The sequence below is a fragment of the Corvus brachyrhynchos genome, unplaced genomic scaffold (assembly GCF_000691975.1).
Source record: "Corvus brachyrhynchos isolate BGI_N302 unplaced genomic scaffold, ASM69197v1 scaffold514, whole genome shotgun sequence".
Lineage (NCBI taxonomy): Eukaryota > Metazoa > Chordata > Aves > Passeriformes > Corvidae > Corvus > Corvus brachyrhynchos.
Window position 1 is genome coordinate 2,874,424 of NW_008238319.1, and position 22,270 is coordinate 2,896,693.

Consider the following 22,270-nt stretch of genomic DNA (forward strand, 5'->3'; position numbering starts at 1 on the left):
GAGTCTGCTGGTGGCTTTTGGCTGCACCCTAATTCCCAAACATCCCTGATGTGCTGGCTCTTGTGGGGGGGAAAACACTGACATTTGTGCTGCTGGTACATTGATCCTTTACATTCCAAGTTTCAGAGACAAGGCAAAGATGTGGAAAAAATTAAGCAGAGGCTGATAGAAATCGCAAACTACGTTGATAAGGTAAGAACATGGGATAGTGTTGTAGTGCTAGGTTTGGTTTAGCAAGCTGTAGGTTTCCCTGAGAGCTCAGCAGGGCTGCTTAGGGCCCTGTGACCATTTCGCCCTCCCGTAGCCCATTTTGGGCGGCTCTGCCGTTTTGCTCCAGCCAGCTATCAGCTCTACAACCCAGTGACAGCAAAGGAGGCAGAGAAGGGACCCTCACTGGGGTTCCAAAGATCCTTAATGTTACATCTTGTCCTGGCCATCCCCAGAGGCAGAGAGAGCTGGTGATCCGGGCACCGGGGGGTTTTGTCAGATCACAGGGGCGGTACATGGGCGAGTTGGGGTACAGGAACCCACAGAGAGAGCCCAAGGGAGTGGCCAGGCCAAGGGGCAAGGGAAAGCGGGGGAACAGTATGGGATAAGAAAAGTAGTGGATAAACAGATTGCCACAGGATTGTTTCTCTTTTCCCAACCTTACTACACCTCCTGAAGGGTGTTGCTGTGAAATCGCTTTCCTCTGCTATTAAATCATAGCCACATCTCCTCATCCACTCACCTTTCATGGAGTTAACCCTGCAGCTTTCCTGATACTCCAGTATTTCAGAGCAAAGCTTCTCGCCAGACGGGAGAAGCAAATTTAAACCTTTCACTTGTGCTTTGATACACTAAGCCATGAGCTCTGCTCTGCTGTATATAGAATGCAAAGGCCTATTCATAAGGAAAAGCACAACTTAGCCCTGGGATTTTATTCACTGGGGAATAATCACCTATGGAACATCCTATAGAAAAAAAGAGGATTATTTTGAAGAGGAATTTGGAGAACAAAGTCATTTGCAGCAACAAGGGAAGGTGCAGTTGCAAGGCCAGCAAAGGCCTGTGAAAACACAGTTAATAAGACATATAATCCAAGGAAGATGGCAGAATTAAAAATAAGGAAGCAGAAGTTGGTGGCTGAGTGAGAGCAATAATAGAGAGAGACATACACTGGATTCTTTTGGTCTTGAAATAATTTCTTGACAGTAAACAATAAAGGCTAAGAGTCCTCTAGAGTGGATTTTGAACAAATTAGAGTTTATTTTTTCTGGGCTGTATGGCCAGAAAAAATTAGGAGTCTCGTAGTGAAATTATAACTGAGAGGGTCTTAATTTATCTGAGAACTTACCGAGAGGTACTTCAAGGGCAATACTTCAAGGAGAAGCATTCCTGATTAAAAACAAGCTGCTGAAGACACCTCTACCTCATCCATAATTGTCTTGCTGACTTATTGCCAGAGGACAGGTGTTTATATGTTACCTGCTCAAAATTAATTTTGCATATTGTAATATATTTTTTGTTTCATGCTTAATTTATGCTCAACAAATGCCGGTGTTATGCAAATGACTGTAATGCATAGAAACAAGACAAAGATCTATTGTATGTTTTCCTCAGCCTGTCAGGCAGATCTGGACTTGATCAATCCTTGACTCCTTCCTCACATTAGTCTCACATTAGAATTGCTGTTGTGGCTCTGCTAAGGTTGCTCTGGCTCCCCTCTTGCAGCAAAATGGCTTTTGTGGTGGGGGAATTGATAAAATCACTTGGTTTTATCTGCTCTGAGCAAGACTTGATGACCCTGGCTCATTTTCAGCTATTATTATGAACCACAACCATAGCACAGCACAGTTCCTGTCTCTCTGGAATTGGATCTGGGCAATCCAGGGTGGGGCAGCCCTGGGAGAGTCACCTGCCATGGCCAAGAGTCCATTCTGAACTGAAGGCCATGGGGAGGGAGTTGCAGGGTTGGGTAGGACACGGAGAAGCAGGAAATCCCTGGATCTCTTTGAATGCCTTATGGGTATTGAGTTGGGCCAGAACTGTTTGCTGGAAGTCTTGGAAATATTTTGTCTGAGTCCTATCAGGTGTTTTGCCCTGAAGACTAAATTGTTTTAATATCTACAAGAAAGGGTCGTTATGCTTTTATTGAAATATTCTAATCCAACGTGGTCTGAAATGTTTTTTAGATGCATATTTCCTACTTTTCTCCTCTTCTCAGTTCTACAGGCCACTAAATATCCGAGTGGCCCTGGTCGGAGTGGAGGTGTGGAATGACATGGATAAGTGCTCCATTTCCCAAGACCCTTTCACCAGCCTGCACGAGTTTCTGGACTGGAGAAAGCTCAAACTCCTACCTCGTAAAGCCCACGACAATGCACAGCTGATCAGGTAGACTTGACTCTGGGTTTGATACCTGCTGGGATTTTGGGGATTTGGGGGATTTCAGGATAGCTGTACTGAGTCCTTCCCCAGCTGCTAGGCTGTTGGGAGGAACATCTGTGCTCCTGAGGGTTTGTCTTTCCCCTCTGCGAACATCAAACACAAAAACACTCTGCAGGGCCCTTCAGCAGATGCTTCAGTCGAGTTCCTTCCCCAGCCCTGGTACTCGAAGCCTGTCCTGAGTACAGCCCGTGTAGAGCAGAAGGTTGTAATAAACTGCTGTATACTCAGGGTATGAATTTGCAACCAGTTTAAACTGGTCTCAGTCCAAATTGTCACTGGAAAAGGCAGTCCTGCTCTGACCCCAGTGTGAAGCCTATTTCTTAGTGAAAAGACCTCAGTATGCTTTAAAATGCTGTCTAATTTAGACAATTCATTTGCACTCGTGATTCAAAAATTAAACAATAAACACATATTTTACCCTGCTGTTTATTCTTGGATTGAAGTAACTGAGTAAAGATCCCCCTCAACCCAAACCAGCCTATGATTCTGTGAAAGTAAAAGCACTCTTACAAAAAAAGGTAAGGGGAACACCTCTTTCTTGAATCAGGTGTTATTTTGATCAATCGACTATTCTTTATACTGAACAGATGAACACACCTGATGTCTCAGTAATTAAAAGGAGTTATTTACTTCCTACGTTACCTGAGTAAGAATAAATTGAGCCTTTCCAAACTGTCCCTCATGAGATATTTGATTGCTCTCTATGCATAATAACACTTTGTTTGAAATTATTACTTTCTAGGCTGTGGATCATCACGAGTAGCACATAAACTTCCCCTTGCATTACAATAACCCTTCTTGGAGTTAGAGACATTATTTTTATGCTTGTACTTCTGTTCCCAACTTCAGTCAGCAGAAACAAAGAAAGGGAAGAAGGGTCCTGTTGCAGCAGTAAAAACAAAGGAGGGTGATCCAACGGGAGAGATCCAATGGATGTTCCCAGAGCTGGGACACTGGGGTTCAGTTCAGCTGAGTCAGCACAGCCCATCTGGGCTTTCCATTGCTTTAGACCTGCAAATGTGAGGGGCTGAAACGGGGTCTTTGTTTGAGATTGGCAGAAGTACAAAACTGAAAATAATAGGGAGATATCTTGGCATTGACTGGTGACTCTGTGTCTCCTCTCCCCCTTTCCCACTCTCCTGCAGCGGGGTGTACTTCCAGGGGACAACCATTGGCATGGCTCCCATCATGAGCATGTGCACAGCAGAGCAGTCTGGAGGGGTCGTCATGGTAAGTGGGGAAAGCACAGCACTCAGACTGGTCCAACTGGTGTGACACCATATCAGGTTCTGCAGTCCTGCATCCTGGACCACAACATCAGCCCCATTTGTCCCATTTTCCATCTCTGGATTGTTTATATCCCCATTCAGAATTCTTGTAAATGATAGTTTCCATAGTGAAAAAAACAAAATATTGCATTAAAAATATAGCAGGGCCTCTTTGCAAGAAGTTTATACCTCTAATTGTTATTGAACCAGGTGCTGAGGTGCTGTGAGGGAAGAGAACCAGAAGATGTATTTGTTGTACACTTGGGCATACTTGTGTTACAGGCAGCAGCAGTCTATCCTGAATCTTTTATTATATTGATTTTATTCTGTATTTATAGAGTTTCCTGTGTTAGGCCTTATTTTCCATCTTTGCAGCAGTGGTTTTATTGCATTGCCAGACAGTGAGAACAAACAATGGCAGCATTTATTCCACCTGAGTCTCTCCCAGGGTATTACTGTTGTTGCTAGATACAAGACATGGTGAACACACAAGTAAACATCTTGTCCAATTTCTGGAAGGAGTTCTGAAGTATTTTCTTTCTGATTTTTTTTTTTTTTAATTTTAATTTTACAGTGTTTTGTGCTAACAGAGGGAAGAAGCTTTAAAATAGAATGATCAAATCACGTAATTTGGGAAAAGTTGTAGAAACACAAAGTTTCAGGCTCTTGGTAGCTTGAGAAGCTGAGTCTGTAACTGCTGTCTGTAACAATTATTCACTGGGTACCTGGGGAGAGGTACAAAAGGAAAAGGAGGAAGAGAGGCTGGGAGAGCTGTAGGTGTCTCCCAGTGCACTCCCAAGTCTTGGTAAAGGCACAGATGAGGCAGACAGCCCCATTTGACTCTTAGCCCTGCATTCATTGCTTTGGCTTTATCTGCAGTCAGAGATGCCCTTAATGATGAACTTTTTGTCCTTTTAATTTTTAGCAGAAGATTTAAAACACTCCACCATGTAATTTACTGCCAAGTCAGTTCTCTTCACTCTGGAAACTGACATTTTAAAGAGAAATAATTACAAATAGTTCATTCCAGTAACAAGAAGACAAGAATCAGCATTTCTTTAGAGTGTTCTCCTAGAGAGGGGACTGATTTATATGTCCAGGAGAAACCCAGGGTCTGTGGGTGAATGCTGGTTCAGGCTGCAGAAGGGGAGCACGATGTTACCCTGACCCTCCATGAATTTAAGCTTTTGAGGTCCAAATTAACTCAAAACTTGCACAGTATAACCAGAAATGTTCTCCAGTTCTTTAAGCAAATCCTCAAAAAGGAGCCAAATCCGAATGAAGCAAACACTCACCCCAAAACCCAAAAGTGCAGCTGTCCAACCACCCCCTGAGTTAACAAAGGCTGATTCAGGTGTAGACAAAACATATTTATATCTATTGGTACCTGTACCCTGGCACAGCTGCTCAGGGAAGAGGTGCAGTCCCTATCCCTGGAGGGATTTAAAAGCCCTGTGGATGTGGCACTTGAGGCCACGGGTCAGTGGTGGCCTTGGCAGTGCTGGGGGAATGGTTGGACTCCATGATCTCAAAGGTCTTTTCCAACCTAAAAGATTCTGTGGTTCTATGAAAGAATGAATCACTCTTAGCCTGGGAAGGTGAGGGGCTCAGGTGGCTCAACACGGGGCAAATGAATGTTTGGCCAACCTCATAATTTCAGCCAATTTCTTACCCATCCCACCCCCAACACTCAACACCAAAAGCTCCCACACTCTAACACCTGTTCTGGAAGAGAAGACAATGAGGGACTGCGTAAGAAATGACATTTGAATACAAAACCTGGAGTGACTCTTGTCTGATGTGATTTTCCTGGCTCTTTTTGCAGTTAGTCAGCTCTGCTTTGTGATCTAAATTCCTCTGTCATGCCTCCCTGGAAGCCTGCCTGCCTCTCTTCCATAGGGCTGAGTTCTCTCCATAGGTGACACCCTGTCTTCCATTAATTTTCAGAGAAACACAAAGCAGAGAGAGCAGCCATGTGAGTGTGAGAAGCTTTAACAAGACCTTTATCATTTCATTTTCCTCTGAAGTTTCTGTAGTATCATAGAAAAACCAAAGAGAAGTTGACATTAAAGGAAGTCTTTGACATGATTCAGTCTTCATTCTTCTGTTTCCAAAGGTTGCCCACTGAATTTGTGGATTTAAAAGTAAAATACTTCTGAGAGAAGAGGAAAGTGACTTTTTATATGGGCAGATAGTGATAGGGCAAGGGAGAAACGTTTTAAACTAATAGAGGAGAGATTTAGATGAGATCTCAGGAAGAAATTGTTCCCTGGGAGGGTGGGCAGGCCCTGGCACAGGGTGCCCAGAGCAGCTGGGGCTGCCCCTGGATCCCTGGCAGTGCCCAAGGCCAGGCTGGACATTGGGGCTGGGAGCAGCCTGGGACAGTGGGAGGTGGGGTGGGACTGGATGATTTTTGAGGTCCCTTCCAATCCAAACCATTGTGGGATTCTGTGCCTCTATGAACTGAGTGAACAGGCACTGAAAGCACCAGGAGCAGGGCATTTGCCTGCTGGAGCTGTAGACAACAGTATTTAATTATTAGGATTTGATTTAAATCCCAGTGGAACGAAGCAGAATTCAGCTGAAAGCAGCTGCATGTTTTGTGCAACAGCTTATAATGTCTTAACAGTAGATGGTTGCTTATTCAGTGCTTGTGAAATGTGTTTGGTAATGACTTTTACTGCTCAAGTTAACTTTGAAAGACCCTGGTGGAATAAATCAAAGTCACATTGCTATTCATTTCTTTAGTCCTTGTGATACTTAAGCGGTCTCAGTATCAAATGGAACATGTCACTGTTTGTTTTGATAATCTTCATTTATGCTGTCTTCAAATAACCTCTTTTGCTGAGGCATCACATTCCTTCTTTTAAAAACCCTCTCTAGAAGCTGATAAAATTGCATTCCAAGTGGGTCTGAGCAAGTAATGAGAACCGCATGGGCTGGAATAATTGTTTGCCTATTCAAGTCCCAAATTACATTTCACATCATTTATTGCTCTGCTTCTGGAGTGGACTGTGTGAATCCTTGTTTTTAGTTTTAGTTGACAGCTTCAGAACATTCAGAGAAATATAATCACTGCTCAGTAAGTAGGGGAGATACTGGAAAAATAAAGTCTGAGCTCAATTGGCTGAGTGTCTGGGTAGCTCAGTGAGGAGTTTCTGTCTTGACCAGATAGCCCTAATTTCAAAGCATCATCCAGTGGGGTAAATTATATGGAATTATTTCACTGTTTCTTAATCTTCAGCCCTGCATTGTTTTCCATTTGGGTGAGAGGCTGTGCTCTTCTTACGACATCAGGTTCGATTACATTGAATTCTTTAACTATTCCATCAATTACTGTGTGCACAAAGATAAATCCATCTGTATCTGACCAGTATCTAGATAAGACATCTCATTATGTAGGTGTTGTGCAGGACAAACTGCACACAAACTGGCTGCCACAAGATTTTTATATTAAGATTTAAAAATTTGGGAAAAAGAAATTTTAAAAGAGACACTTTTTAAAAGAGAGAAGATAAAATTCTTTTGAGTTTATTCCAGTTGCAGAAGGAGCAGTTTGGTGTGTTCAGAATGACTTTATTCTCGTCTCGATTTTATTTGCTATTTGAGAAATGATTTACTAAAACTATTAGCCCAGACAGATGAAAGAAGAAACTCTTAAATCTACCCCAAGTCATGTATTAAAACCTCCATTAGTACATGGATAATGTTCTAGACAGTTTTACCTTTCACTTCTTTGTAGTCTGGAGTTTGGCTTAGATGATGCTGAAAGAGTTATTTAAAGTGAATATATTCATGCAAGCTTCTGGAGCAGGCAGCTGTACACAGTAATTCCATTTACTGACTGATAAATACTGGATCATGCATTTATATTACATGTTTATGCCTTCAGGGAAAGCTTTCTTACAAGTGTGGTGGATTTTTTTCCCTCAATGAAAATGATCAGCGTGGAAAGGTCTCTTACTTGTGGTTAAGCCAAAACGTCATTCGGATCAGCAGCCTGTAATCAGATCATGCAGTGAATTTCTCAGAAATGATTGTCCCAAAAATCAGCATTTAAACAGGGATTAATGTTAAAATTTCAAACTGACACTTCCAACATTTAGAGTATTTGTAGGTTAATAAGAGGCCATGGAAGATTTTGGCTTGCGTTGGCCTTTCATTTTAAAAAGATTTTCAAAGGTTCTTGGTTTTTCCTTACAAGGTTTGTGAAATCTTGGACATTCTGATATTAAAGAAACAGTCTGAAGCAAATTCAATAGACTGAGTGAAATCTCTTGCTGCATTTTTAATTTGCCTCCTGACAAGATCCTAAAGGATCTTCTCACTTCTCCCTCATCACACCCATCCTCACCCATAAATTACTGCCCTTTCCAACACTCCACATCTGGTGACCTCTCTCTGCCACTGCTGGGACTTGGGAGTTTGGGGGATTTCTTGAGCAGCAGAATTTCAAGCCCCAGTAAAGAGATGTTCAAACCTGCTCAATGCTTTCAAATATCTCCTGGGGAAACTGGGTGGCCAGCCAGGCTGTCCTGAAATTCCCACTCTGCACTAGGTATATGTGAATAAATTTACAATTGGGTTTATTTAACAACACAGCAACTACAGCTCCTAAAGTTATAAAGCATTTCAAAGGACAGGCAGTAGGACCTCAGAGGGGGAATGTGTGCCTTGAATTGGGTTTATATGCTGAATTGACTGGTTCTCCTGTGGATTTTTTTTTTGAAGGATCACTCAGAAAACCCTCTGGGTGCAGCAGTGACGCTGGCTCATGAGCTGGGGCACAATTTTGGAATGAATCATGACACACTGGAGAGGGGCTGCAACTGCAAAGCATCCACAGATAAGGGGGGCTGCATCATGAACCCCTCCACTGGGTAAGTGCAAGGCTGAGACTGGCAAAGCTACAGCTACAGTGGGACATCTCTGGTTTCATTTTGTGCCTCAGGGGCACTGACAGGTAAAAAAAGGAAAAGATTTTTCAGCACCTGTTAAATCTTGTCAACCTGAAAAAGTTTAATGTTATCAGAGCACAACAGGTACCATTGCACCTTTCTATTTCCAGGTTACCAGTGTGAGAGACAAAAGTGCTGTAAGCAACTGGTTAATTTTAAAAAAACCAATCCACAGCCAAACAAACTGCACTGCAAGTGGTGAATCAGAATTCCACCTTCTCTCCTCTGGCCAGCTGAGCATCAGTCACAATGGGAAATGAGCCAAGACTGAGATGAGTGTGTAAGAAATCCAGTAATGCAGGAAGTGCACTATTAGAGTCTGCAAGCTCTTTGTCTCATGCAGAGCAGGTTTTTAGTTTTGCAAAACTTCTGTTGTAAGTGTGGAGCAGTTTTAGCATGTGAGAAAATTAAATCTGTAAGGTCAGTGGGATTAAGGCTGTTCTGTGTCCAGAGGGAGATCTTCCAAGAAAAGAGATTAGAAATGTGGGAAATAAAAACTGGTGAACCCGTGGTCATTTCTGTGAGTGCTGGGCCAGGAGCTGGGCTCGATGATCCTTGTGGGTCCCTTCAAGCTCAGGATATTCCCTGATTCCTTGTGTCAGTACTGAAGGATGGCTCTGCTGGTGGCAAAAGCACTGTGCCAAGGGAAAAAAGTGTTTTGTAGACACTGAAATTCCAGGCACCCTGGGCAGAGCTGTCACTGCTTGCTGGGATGTATTTTAAATTCCTGTTAGAAACTGAAGGATACAAGGAACGAGTTCTCCATGTCCATGTTCAAACTAGGACTGATAGGATGAAACTGAAGTAAGATTTGCCAGAGCTCTCTGATGGTAAGCCATGTGTTAGACTGGACCAGCTGCAGGAATGATACTGCCTGTGACTGGAATCCAGTAAGAACCAGTGAGGCAAATATCTGCCAGCAGTGTAGGTACAGCTGGATGTGCCTGAGGACAAGAGGATGGTCTGGATGTTCTCTGATGTCCCTTCCAGCTCCAGCATTCACTCTGTGTGCTTAAAGTTCATCTGTTGCTTAAAAACCTCTTCTGGGAATTGCGATCAGCTCTCTCTCTGCCTTTTCCGAGACTGCAAGTTTCTGGGAAAGAAGGGGAGCAATCTGGGAGAGGCCAGGGAGTGTTGGGCAGGGTTGCTCCCTGCTGGTCAGCCCAACAGCAGCCTTGGAATTCCTTCAAAGGCAAAGCTGTCACCCTCCATCAGGGCAGAAATTGGGATTGTGGCCAGAAGCCAAGCACAGCAAGCTGAGAGACAAACAAAAGAGAGTTGAGAGAGTAGTGGAGAATGAGAGGGACTTCTGTAGCCTGGAAAAGAAAAATAACTCTGCTCTTCTGAGACAATAGGTGGTAATTATCCCCATGGAATTGCATCCTGCACGAGTCAGGGCTCTGTGCACACTGTGAGGACAGAGTGAAGTGGGAGAGGGCTCTGAGGTGAGGTGAGGTGGTTGCTGGTGAGCAGTGGGCAGCAGGGCTGGGCTCTGAGCTGCTGAAGGATTCATTCCAGTCAGCTCAGCTGAGTTACTGGTTCTGCATCCAGCTGCTCCACTTCAGAGTAAATACAGGGATGCTCTCAGGACAGAAATTTCTGGACCTTGTCTGAACTCATCTGGTGAGAGGGGCATTAAAACAGCTCCTTCCTCATTCTGCCTTCACGCTGGAGTCCTTTGGGTGTATCTGATCCTGTCCTGGGTGCTGGATGTGCCAGTCCAGACACTGGGCTTGGGCTGGCTCAGGGCAAGGTCAGAGCAAGGTTGTGCCCACTCAGCGTTCCTCAGGATATGAGGGATTGGCTATTCCAATCCTCGTCCCTTGGGGATGACTCCAAGCAGCTCAGCTCTTCTGGGGGGGTTTCTGTAGCACCTTCCAGGTTAAAGGCTGTGCCCACCTCTAGCACCCCACAGGGTTGGGGAGGGGGAGTCAGCTCCACCTTGTAATGCCCTCTTTGGATTTTCACCAAACTCTGCATCCAGCTTGTGCCTGAGCAAGAGCTGTGGCCTTCACAGCCCTGAGCAGGCTGTTTTGTTTGCACTGATTATTGATTTGTAAATGGAAACTAACTTTGGGTTTATAGCCTTAGGCTCTATCTCAACACCGTGCTGCCAATCTGTGATAAATATTCCTGGAGAACACTTCTTGCCTTGAGCCAAGCTGCATCTCACCAATTTCAAATTAACACTTTGAATATTTAATTACCCAACGTGTCTCACCAATAGCAATATTCCCTTGAGCACCATTATTCAAGGAACACTGAAAAGTTTTCCTCTCTGGAAGTGCTTGTCTGTTAAGGGAAGGCCAAATGAATGCTCCTTATCTCAAATGCACTCTGGAAATAGCCAAAAAATCAAAACTTAAGAGCATCCCATATCCATTTAGAGAGACAGCCTGCTCTCAGTGTACTCACTCCGTGCTCTTCTAATTGGTTTAAGGTAGATTTAATGAGTGGAATTTAAAAAAATCTAGCTGAAGTTAGTGTAAAAAGTACTGAGAGGCCCTTATCTGATGTCTGTAAAAAGTAGGAAATATCTAAGTTATACCAGAAAGGCCTCTGTGAATTTAACTTTGGAGTCAGTGGTGTGGTCATGCACAAAAGGGAATGTTTTAAAGCTTATTACTTAAAAGGGATTTCATCAATTATTGTAATTTCTTTCAGTTCTTCTGTTTCAGTCTTTGAAGAGGTCTTGGAAATTACATCTTGGTGGAAAAAAACCTCCAGGGATCAGGGTAGAATTTAAACTCTGTTGGGTCTCTCCTTTAATCAGCTTCCTACAGTTTTTATTCTTAGAAGATACCAGCAGGATGAACACCAGTTGTGTGTGAGCTACAAATGTCTAAAGACGTACTACTTTAGCAAAATGCATGTTTTATAACATGAAATCAAGCACAAAACCCCACAAATTTGTGTCAGTCCAGGACTTTGAGACACTCAAATATCTGCAATGAAAATCACATAAATCCTTCTGTAGAAATGGGGGCGGTTCCTATAAAAATACTATAAATGAGGAATATTTAGTACTAAAATTAATAGTTAGTAGGAAGGAATATTAATATTTAAATATATTTAATTTTGATACTAATCATATCAGTAAGGAATATGTAATACACATTGTCCTTGTTTTTATGCACATGTTGTAACGATGTTCCTCTAGTTTTTTAAATTGTTTTGTACATAGACCATTCCAAGTGAAAAAGAAGGAATATTAGAGAGATTTATGGGTCTTTTTGCTGAGATCTCATTATCTGGAAACTAAGGGACTAGGCTGAGCCAGTGAGGCCACTTCAGTATTCCACTTGTTTTCCAAATATCTCCCTAAAGTGTCCACTCTTAGGAGTGAAAATATTCTTCCTGCCAGGTAGATAAATACCAGAGAGTTCTGGTGCAGGGTCTGGATTTATACCCTTGCAAATGTGAGCAAAATTTAGCACTGCAGAGCAAAATGCTGCCAATTAGCAGCCCTTGTTTATTTAATAATTCTGGAAATGAAGTTTTTACACATCTTTCATCAAAATTGGGCACAGGAGCATTCATGGGGGTTGAGGTCAGGTGAGCTCCCACTTAGAAGTTGAAATATTGAGTTCAGATATGTTTGAGATTTTTTGCCAGCCTTAAGGGGAGCAAAATTTTGATAGTGTTCTCCCTTCCTGTGAGCTCAAGGGTTGAACTTCCCCTCAGCCACTTACCTGTGTCCTTGAGCACTGTGCTCTTTTAGTTTCCATGCAGGTGATCCACACAGGGAATTGTCTGCAGGGACACAGTGGAAATTTGTTCTTCCTTCCCTCCTACAGGGAGCACTCCTTGGTGTCTTTGCATTTTCTCTTCCTAGGTGAGGTTAATGAGAGCAGGAACCCTCCAAGGCCAGGCAGTTTCACCAAGCCCATTCTGATGCTGACCCTACCGTTGTCTTTTTCCCTTTGGGATGCCCTTACCTGCAATAACAAAATCCTCTTTCATTGGCCCCTGGCCAGAAGCGTTTTCTCTTCCCAGGATCATTTCTTGGTGCTGGATCATCCCAGCCAGGGCTAATGGGAATGGCTCCTGGGACAGAGCCATTTGTTCCATCTCTCTTTGCCTCCCCATAGCCACAACCTGATGGAAAATGGGGAAAGGGCTGCTTTGTGGTGTCCCCTCCAGTCCTCTTTGCACCTGGATATGGGAATGGTGGAGATTTTTCTCAGGTCTGGCCCACTGCCCATACCCTGTTCTTTCTCTACACATTTATTATGAGGTGGAACACCCCACATTGATCTGGAGGGTTCTTGTCAAAGCCCATGATGGAGAAAAGATTAAATAAATGCAAAATAATTTAAATACTCAGGAGAATAAAAATACTGTATGAACTATTGTTTCAAGACATGAAACAAGTGGCAGATACTCAAGAAGTGGAAAATCTGATGTGTGAGAGAGCATGGCTGCTGATATTTGCTTAACAACCTTCTGAATGAAAGGATATCTCTTGGGAAACTTTTGTTTTCATCTAGGCTCCTGGTAGACCTGGTTTTCCTCTTTTTCCAAGAGTTCCAAGGCATATTCTGATCTGCATCCCTTGCTGACACACAGGAAGGTGTGGGCCAGGCACAGGAGTGAGGAAGCAGCTTGTTTAGGATACCTCCCCACACAACAACTCCCCTTTGTCACGTTCCTTCCGTGTGATGTTCCTTTTGAAAAGTCAAGAATGAATTGAACCCCTCTGCCTGCATTTTTTCCCCATTCTTATCTTGGATCTTGTGTTCCCATTTCCAATTTTCACAGCTGGAATTTAAAGTCACTTCGTGCTTTTCACTCAGATTTTAAATTGAATTTACTCAGATAAATAGGACTGCAAGTGTTACAGGGAAGTGGGGCTTGGGCTGTGGCACTGCTGGTGGAAATTCCTGTTTGGTGTAGTGATGATCATGAGTGAAAGAAAAGGAGAAATGAGATCAATTTAACCTCTCAGCTATAGATTATTATTTCAGAGGGTTTTTATGGAACTGTGCCTCACGGGGAAAAAAAGGAACAGCTAATTTTGAGTAATTGCCTTTCAGTACACGGTTTCACTTCAATTATGGAGTTTTTGGAGGCAGGGTCTGGGGGAGGAGACCAATTAGGAACACAGAAAGAGCACAGAATAGAAATCACACGTAGAAAAATATGGGTTCATTTACTGTTGTAATTGGGAGAAGACATTTTTCTAACCAGTCCCAAAAAACCCCCAGTAATCAATAGGTTCTTAAGTAAAATTAAAACCTTTAGGTTAGAATTAAAGCAGGGACCCAATGGGAAGCTGCCTATTTGTGAATGAGAGTGAGAGCAAAGGTGATCTGTTAAGACTCAGCTGAGTGACAGTCCCAAATTAAACTAATTGTCTTGAATTAAGCACTGCTGAGGAGAAATTGGGGAAAATTAACAATGGGAAAGACCATCAGGTGGGCTTCTTTCAGGTACCACTGAAAAAGAGCCTTGGTACTTACTGGGTTTTAATTCCCTCCAGGAGCAATTAGATATTCTGCACTGAACACTGAGTACATCAGCAGTAATTAAGGTGAAATAAAATATTTAAGTGGAAACAGAGTGGCTTTTTCGTGAGCAGCAGTACCAGATGTCTGTGATCAGCTCCAAGTGACACCGAGCAAGACCAGGAGTTGCACAGGAGACACAGCAGATGTGAACATTCCTGTTTGCCGCAGTGGGGATGAGCTGGTCCATGGATCTGTTGTAGAAGTGGTCCAGGCATCCCAGGATGAGCTTAGGAAACATTTGTTCTTTCACAGGCCAATTCCCAAGATATTCTTGAAAGGCAGATCTGCTGCAAGAGAGGAAGAGTTCATTTGCTGCTTTGCTTTCATGTGTTAGCTCCAGTGGCCAAGGAGAGGTGCATCACACTGTATTTTGTGTTTATTTATAAACACCCTTTCCTGCTGGCAAGGAAAAACTGGTTTTATCGGCTCCCCTCTATTGACAGCCTCTGTGGTAGCAAATACATTATCAGAGACATCTAAAATACCTATTTATTTGCTTTCTCTTCCTGCCCTCATTCCCATTTCATGCTTGTTCCAGACTCTGGAATGTCTTGCTGATTTTCCTGGTGTAAATGCTCTGATTCAATCTCTGCAGTGCTCAGACTTGGAAGATTTCTCTGGAGTTTGTGCTCAGTGCACGGGCAGGGTTGGCAGAAGCTTTGGCATTCATATGCAGATGTTATTGCAGGAGTCCAGCATCAGAACACTCCCTCTTCCCCAAACCTCTGGGGTCCAAGGGTGCATCTGGAAATGTTCCCCAGATCCCCTGAGGAGTCTCAACTTGGATTAGTGAATATTCCTTAATTAAGTGTTGGGTCACCGGTGCGTGAGTTGTATCTGTGTACAGGGTCTCTATCCAAAACCATCTGATATTTCTGCTGGAAATATGGGTTTGGGCAGAGAAATTGGTCTGTAGATCCAAAACCAAACCTGGGTTGCTCCTGTGCTGCAGTTTGCTTCTGCCTCTGGTGAACTGGAGTAGCATTTGTGGGGCTGTGTGAGAATCCAGACGATGGGAGCCATCCAAATGAAAAGCAAGGCTTGAGGGGGAGGAAAGATGAATATTAATGAGGATTCCTTAGGGATCTGTCTGGCTGTCCAGGAGTGCAGTTATCCTGATGGAACTGGGGGAGATGAACTGCAGGATTGGGTCAGGCTGAGGGGATTCAGCAGCTCCTTCACTCCTCCCCCTCAGGCAGTGTTTGAGGGAACAGCACCCCATCATTAAAGTGTTCCACAACTTTGTCCTTCGATGGTGCTGAAGGTCTGTGCTTCCCTCGTGGATCCCTCATTACCATTAATGAGCTTTAGGGCTGCACATCAAAAGCAGGCCAGTGGCAGCAAGGCTGAGTTTACACCGCACGAGTGAATATTTGCATCTTAGATGGGTGGCTGAGGACTCCGGGAGAGCTGCAGGGCTCAGGGGGTTTGCAAAGGGTTTTCTGAGGAGCCTTCTTGTTTTGTCATCTGCTTTTGTTTGATTTTTGAACTACTCTAGAAAAATATATTTATTTAACTACTTTTTAAACATGTAGTTAAGTAAATAAAACAGTGAAAATCTCTTAGGGACAAGTTGGGAAAGTACTGATCACTTGTGTCATTTGTTATATAAAGTATTAGTTTCAATCACCTTTTCTGTTTTTTGAAAAATGATCTCAAGGAAGCAGAATATCAGGTCACCCTCATTTTGGTCATTCAAAGGCTGAACTGGAGTCCCCAGATGTGAAAATATAGACCCTCCAGAGATTTCCAGCACACTGCTCCGGGACACAGCCAGGTATGCCATGAAAACAGCATCAAATTGAAGGGAGAAACACTTTTTCCAGCACCTCTCTAGATTTAAAAAAACCCAAAAAACATAGAGAAAGACAAAAGGTCAGGGTAAAATGGGAAAGAAACCAGAAACAGAGTGTGGGAAAGGACACTTTAATTTACTGAGTGGTTCTCTTTTTTTTCTTGCAGGCATCTCGCAGCATCTTGTAGCTGCAGAGCTGTTAAATGTTAGATAATCAAACCATTAGTAGTTAGCACAGAATTCCCTGACCCCTCTCAGTTGGTTTTCAGCTGTTCAGACCTCACTTTGCATTTTTCAGTCTGGCAGCTGAGAGACATTAAACTCTGGAGTCAGCAGAACTATCTGGAATTACCTCTGTTAAAATTTGAGGAAAATGAAATTATCTTTCAGATGTAAACAGTTCCTAATTAAACTCTGAAGCTGTTTATGTTTCCAAACCAGTCTGAGCTGAGCTCGGCACAAAGACAGACTTCTTTGTTGTCTTTTTCTTTTTTTAATAAAGTTGATATACTGATGTAATAAATTACTTGTGACAGAGCTAGGTCTGTTGTGCCAGCAGTGCAACTGCTTTTTTTTAAAAAAAAAAAAAAAAACAACCAACTTTAAGCAACATATCCCTCTGCCCCAGTAATTTAGCACATTGCATTCTGGTCCTTCCTTTAGTAGGAAACAGCCACGAGATTACAGAATAGATTTATGTCACTCTGTCCCTTCACTCCAAGTAGCCCCACGTCTGCAGTGCATTTGGCCTTCTTTTTTTGTTAATAATTTCCATGCCTTGCAGATATATTTAATTTGTGTGATAAATAAGATCTGTGTTGAAGAATTAGTAGCGTTGGTTGAAATCCATTTAATTTTTCCCAGTCCTTTGCAGGAGTGGATCACTGTTAGCAATTAGCGCACAGAGCTGTGGGGCAAAAAAAAAAAAGAAAAAAGATAATTGCTTTTTATTTGGTTTAGTCTTTCCCATTTCAGTGGATGGGCTGTTAGAAGGGAAAATATTTGGCTTTGCTGGTGTGTTCTCAAGGAGAGCCCTCAGATTGACAACATGACTTTGCTGTAAGTGAAGCTGACAAGGAGAGAGGTGACTTCTCAAATGAAAACACATTTTACTTCTGGTGTGATTATTTATAGCAGATACTTAAGGACAAGCAGGGGTTTCTGCCATGAGATGTATCCACTTTTCCTGGCCTGGATGCTGGGATGAGGGAGCTCAGCTGCCTTTTGTCTTGTTGCTGTAATATCCATAGGAAATATAGCTCTGAGAGGGACATTTTTCTCCTGCAGTGCTGCTATTGCCATGACCCATGAGAACAAATCATATAAGGACATTTCCCTTTATCTTGGCTTTCTGTTTCATCAAAAAAAAAAAAAAAAGAAAACAAACGCCAAACTTTTCAACCTGCAGGGATAAATCTGCAGTGCAGTGCATGGAGAGTTAAGCACAGTGTCCGGTTTTAATTGGTGTTAATGAATTCCAAATTCCTGGCTTAAAAATGGAAACATACCTTAAAGGGCAAATCCTTAAGGTCACATGAAAGCTCCTTTTTGAACATGTGTTGTGTGCCCAGGAGCACTTGAAGGAATTGATGTGGACTTGGAAGGCTGAATCCCTGTAATTAACTGATGCCCACAGCTGCATTTGCCACAGTTGTCATGGGAATCACAGAGCCTTTTGTGCCTGGCATAGATGTGCAAAATGTTTAAAATTTTCCTTCCTGCAAAGACATTCTTGATCTTTTCTAAAGTCAAAGCCTGTCACAAAGTGCTGGGCACATTTACTGGGGGGTTCTGGTGGCAGCAATGCAGGGAGGCTCCATTTCAGCCTTTGCAAAGGAATGACGCAGCCCCAGGGATGAATTAAGATAAGAAACCACCTATTTTAGAATAAAGGCACTGAAAATGAAGAGGTGAAATAAGTCTGGTGTCCTAGGGAGCCTTTCTGTCTGCCTCTTATAGCATGGAAATTGTGTTCATCTCCACCCCTGATGCTCTCCTGGCAGTCAACCACCACCAGTGAGAAATCCAGAGCTGGTAGGAAAACTCCCATGGACTTCAGTAAGGCCGGGATTTCACCAGGATCCATATGGGGTTTTTTTTTTAGATTTATCAAAAGCTTTTCATTCCTGTGAGTGAAAGTTTTAATTTGCTCATTAAGGATCCCTAAGTCTTAGATCATGGCTGGATCCATCCTGTCCTCATGGCTTCAAATAATGAAATAAATACAGTGTGGCTGCTAATTTTTTCTTTGTTCCAGCTCTGTGAAAAGGAAAGGGGAAGGTAGAAAAGTGATTCTTTGTTATTATATATTTAGGATTTTTTTAAGAATTCCACTTCCATTGTTCTGAGGTGATTTAGGTGATATGGGATAAAGAGCTTTTTTCTCATAACAGGGGCAGGGAAGGTGGGAATGCTGGGGAAATTCAGACTGATTTCTGGCACTGTTTTTCCTCACTTATCTTTCCTTTGGATCTTCCCAAAGAAAAAAAAAAATTGAGCCATGCTGCTTGCAAGTCAGATCCTCTTGTCTTGGAGTCCTGATTATTAAGAGTTTGGTAGTACAGATGTTAAGTGAAATCAGTATGAGCCTGTCCCCCAGGTATTTATTATTCCCAGCTTTTTGCAGGGCTCAGATTCTTTTCTCCAGCACCCACATCTCATAAGTGGCATTTCCATGCACTTCACTCTCTTAGTGCTTCTGCTCCTGCTCTTCCCAGTGGAACAGCATCTCCACGTGCTCCATCCAGAGGGTCGATCCTTGGGATTTGTCTGTGCCAGGAACTGGACTCGAGGATTCTTGTGGGTCCCTTCCAACTCAGGATTTTCTATGAAATCCCTTCTCCCTGGCCCGGATTTCTCCTGGTTGGGTTTAGCCCTATTTGGAGTCCACTTCCCTTAACTTGGTGTCATTTGATCTGCTCACCTGATGTCCAGGCTCATCCTCACCCAAATCCGTCTCCTGAGCCCAAATACCCGCTTTATGACAGCTCTTTCAATCAATCTGATTCCCAAAGTCAGGTTTTTCTTTTTCCATCCTATCTGCTCCTGGCCCATTTAAAAAAAATCAACTCCAAGGTTTTTCAAGGGAGAAAATCAGAATGTAACTGCCTGGAACACAAGCAGATTGTAAAATCACATTGGGAACTAACCAAAGCACCTTTTCCCTATTCAGAAATCAGTAGGAAGCTGATCTTCAGCAATGGTTTGGACCATTTGTCTTTATTTGCTCATCATGTGCTGAGGATGGTGTGTTTTGTGCGACAAATTTAAACTCAGGGCACTCTGGTTGTGCTCCTTATCCACATTTCCCTTCACTGCCGGGAGCTGCTGGCAGGCACAGGGTGTCTGCATCCCACTTCTCCTTAGCCTGGGACCAGACCTGACCCGGCCTTTTCATCCCTCCCTCTGCTCTGTCTTGCTTTTTGACTTTTCCTGTAGTCAGCATTGGATTAGCCTCAAATTCTAAGCAGTAGATTGTGAAACCTGAACTCTCAGCAATCCAGCAAATTTTTATTAATGAGGTAGTGGTCTAAAAGGAAACAGAGCAAAAGATGAGCCAGAGGCAAATTCAAACTGATTATAGCTCCTTCCTTGGCTGTCTGGTTTCCAACAGGAAGAACAGTTGTCTGAGTTCAATTCCCAGGGAGCTTTTGCAATGCAGATAACTCCAGCATAGAGTCAGGATCCTGTCAGGGGTGATAAATTGGTTTAGTATTGCTTCACCCCCAGAACACAAAGGAAAGTCACAACAGGCCTCTCCTCCAAGAAAAAACTTCTCTGACCATCCATTTGTCAAAGGGAAAGTAACTGCTAATAATGTTTTATTTGGCAGTTTTGTGACTGCCACGACAGTCTATACTGTATAAAGCCATTAAGTGTTGCTCCCTTGCAGAATGGATTTTTGGGAACCATCCAGGCATTTGTTCTGTCGCTGCTTTCTGCCCTGAGGTCCCACATCCAGCATGATAAATCTGCCTTTTTGAATATTCCAGGTAGTTAAAACTTCACCTTCCGTGTAATGGGAGAGGTCAAGGCTCAGCCGGGGCTGTGTCAATCCAGTCTGGGCACCTGAAGGGAGACTGCTGGACTTCATTCTGGGAATCTGCACTATCCCCAGGGAAAAATTAAAACAAACTTAAGGCATTTGTGTGCAGAGTTTAAACATTTACTTGGAAAGGCTTTCTTTCCAGTAAGCCTGGAAATTCCTCTGTAGCACAACAAGCCATCCAAGCAGACATCAATTAAATTAACCACCAGTGTGAAATATTCCCAGTTATTTACTGGAAGAGTTAGAAGCCACCATGTAGTGAACGTGACAAAAGCTGTAGGAGAAATCTGGGCTTGTTCTGAAGTCACTGACCATGAACTCCGACAGAGGAGCTTTGATGTCATCTCTAACTACATGGCCCAGTTCCGTGCTCTACTTTATTGCTGCTCTAGGGATTAAAACTCTAAAAGAGAGGAGCAAGGGAGTGAAAAATAGGCTAAAAATATAAGTATGGGTTGTCAGACATCTCCTACCTTTTGAAGCAAACTTCCCATTTAAATACTTTATCTGGATATGAAACCACTCTACATTTTTAGTTAAATCCCTCCAAATCATCTGAAAAAGATGTGCCCCATCAGTTCTGGGACTGATGTCTTGGGCAAAGCTGCTTCCAAGAGCCCAAAGGGTCCTCCAGCTTCTCCCCTCCTCCTAATTTTCCCAATTTGCTGTTTCCAAAAGCTTTGGGTGTGAAACAATCTGCAGATCCCTTTAAGCTCCCCCTTTATTGTGCTGGTGGGGTCAAAAACTGCATTTGTGCCTTTCACCCTCAAAAGTACTTAGAAATTAAGACATTGTTTAAATAATGGATTAAAAAGTCTTCCCATATTATGGTGCTTGCCTAATTAATAGATTAAAAAGTCCTTCCATATTATGGCACTTTTCTAATTTTAAACAATTGCTACTAAAATGTGAGGTGTAGGAAATAACGTGTAGTGACAGAACTTGATACATGAAGGGGTCTGTAGTACTTGAACACCTATTTCAATATCAAAGAAAACTGGATTTTATCTCCTGCTTGACACCTAATTCTGTGAAGTTCTTTATGCTTACTAATTCATTAACATACTTGCTGTACAGAAGAGCTGGAGTGTCAAAAAATGTCATCTAATAGCAAATTCACTTTTATTCTGGTAGGCTCTTCTCTCTTAGGAGCCCATAAAAAGCTGTTTTCAAAAGCTGGAGAGCAGTAATAATGTCTAGAAGGTTAAAACCAAGGGGGGTGCTTTTGAGTGCAAAAGAATTACGTCAATTAGATCAGGAGTTAGAGGAGGCTGGAAAATTGTCACAGTTCCTTGAAATCAACACCTCCCTGGGTCTAGAAACATTCATGCTGCCTGAGTTTCTACCTTCTAGAAGTTTATTCTTGGGTTAATCTCTCCGGTCTTGCCATTTTTTTCCATGGAAAAATTACTTAAAACTGTGTTAACAAAAACAACCCTATCCCTATTCTTTAATTTAATCTCCACCCCCGCCCTGTTTTTATGTTCTTATGTAAAACCAGGATATGCAGCAGAAAACTTAACATATTTCTGTCTTAGACATCTGCAGAGTCTGAACAAGTTCAAGCTCACCTCTCCACCCTCCAGTAAAAGGTTCTGTACTGCTCTCCTCCTCTCCAGTTGTCAGCCAAAAATCAGGAATTTTGGAGATTTAAGTAAATATTCATATTTTTGAATCTCAAAGGGTCCTTGGGTCGAGACAGACACAAAGTCACTGCGGTGGTCAGTTCGGACAAGGTGTTGTCATGGAAAGGGTTGGAAATTCTGGTGTTGGACTAGGGAAACTTCCAACTCCAAGGGCTGGGATGCAGCACCCCTCTGATCTTTGAGTGTCTTCATGCTCCTAAAAAGCACAGTTGATGCCGGAGATATTTCTAAATATGGCCCCTCAGGTTTGGGTTTTCAGGAATTCTGGGCAAAGTTCAGTCCCAGTTTTCTGCACCTTTGGAAATTAGCTAACCAACAGTTGTTTCCATAAGTAAGTATGCTCCAAAAAAAAATCAAAATGTCCCTTTTAAAATTAATATAATCTCCAATTATCATATTACCTCAGGGAGGGAGCTGTGGTGGTACTTAACAGACCTCTTTGGGGCTCTTGTGCATTTTAATTGAGTGAATAATTGTAAAACACTTCAGGGTCTTTTGGTAAAAGGCTCTGTATAAACATTGCCATAATGCTGAATAATCAGGTTGGGATGTGAACTGGAAGAAATGAACCCTATAAATAGATCTGTATATACATATGGGGGGGGGGGGGGGGAA

The 22,270-nt window shown here is 42.7% G+C and overlaps 1 protein-coding gene across 1 annotated transcript in view; it reads left to right on the plus strand.

Annotated features, from left to right (window-relative positions):
- ADAM12 (ADAM metallopeptidase domain 12) overlaps window positions 1-22,270 on the plus strand; it is a 155,576-nt gene that overhangs the window by 100,189 nt on the left and 33,117 nt on the right. The window contains exons 7-10 of the mRNA XM_017733869.1: window positions 121-192; window positions 2,207-2,376; window positions 3,576-3,660; window positions 8,430-8,578. Coding sequence (XP_017589358.1) covers window positions 121-192; window positions 2,207-2,376; window positions 3,576-3,660; window positions 8,430-8,578 — 476 coding nt within the window. The remainder of the gene's footprint in view (window positions 1-120; window positions 193-2,206; window positions 2,377-3,575; window positions 3,661-8,429; window positions 8,579-22,270) is intronic.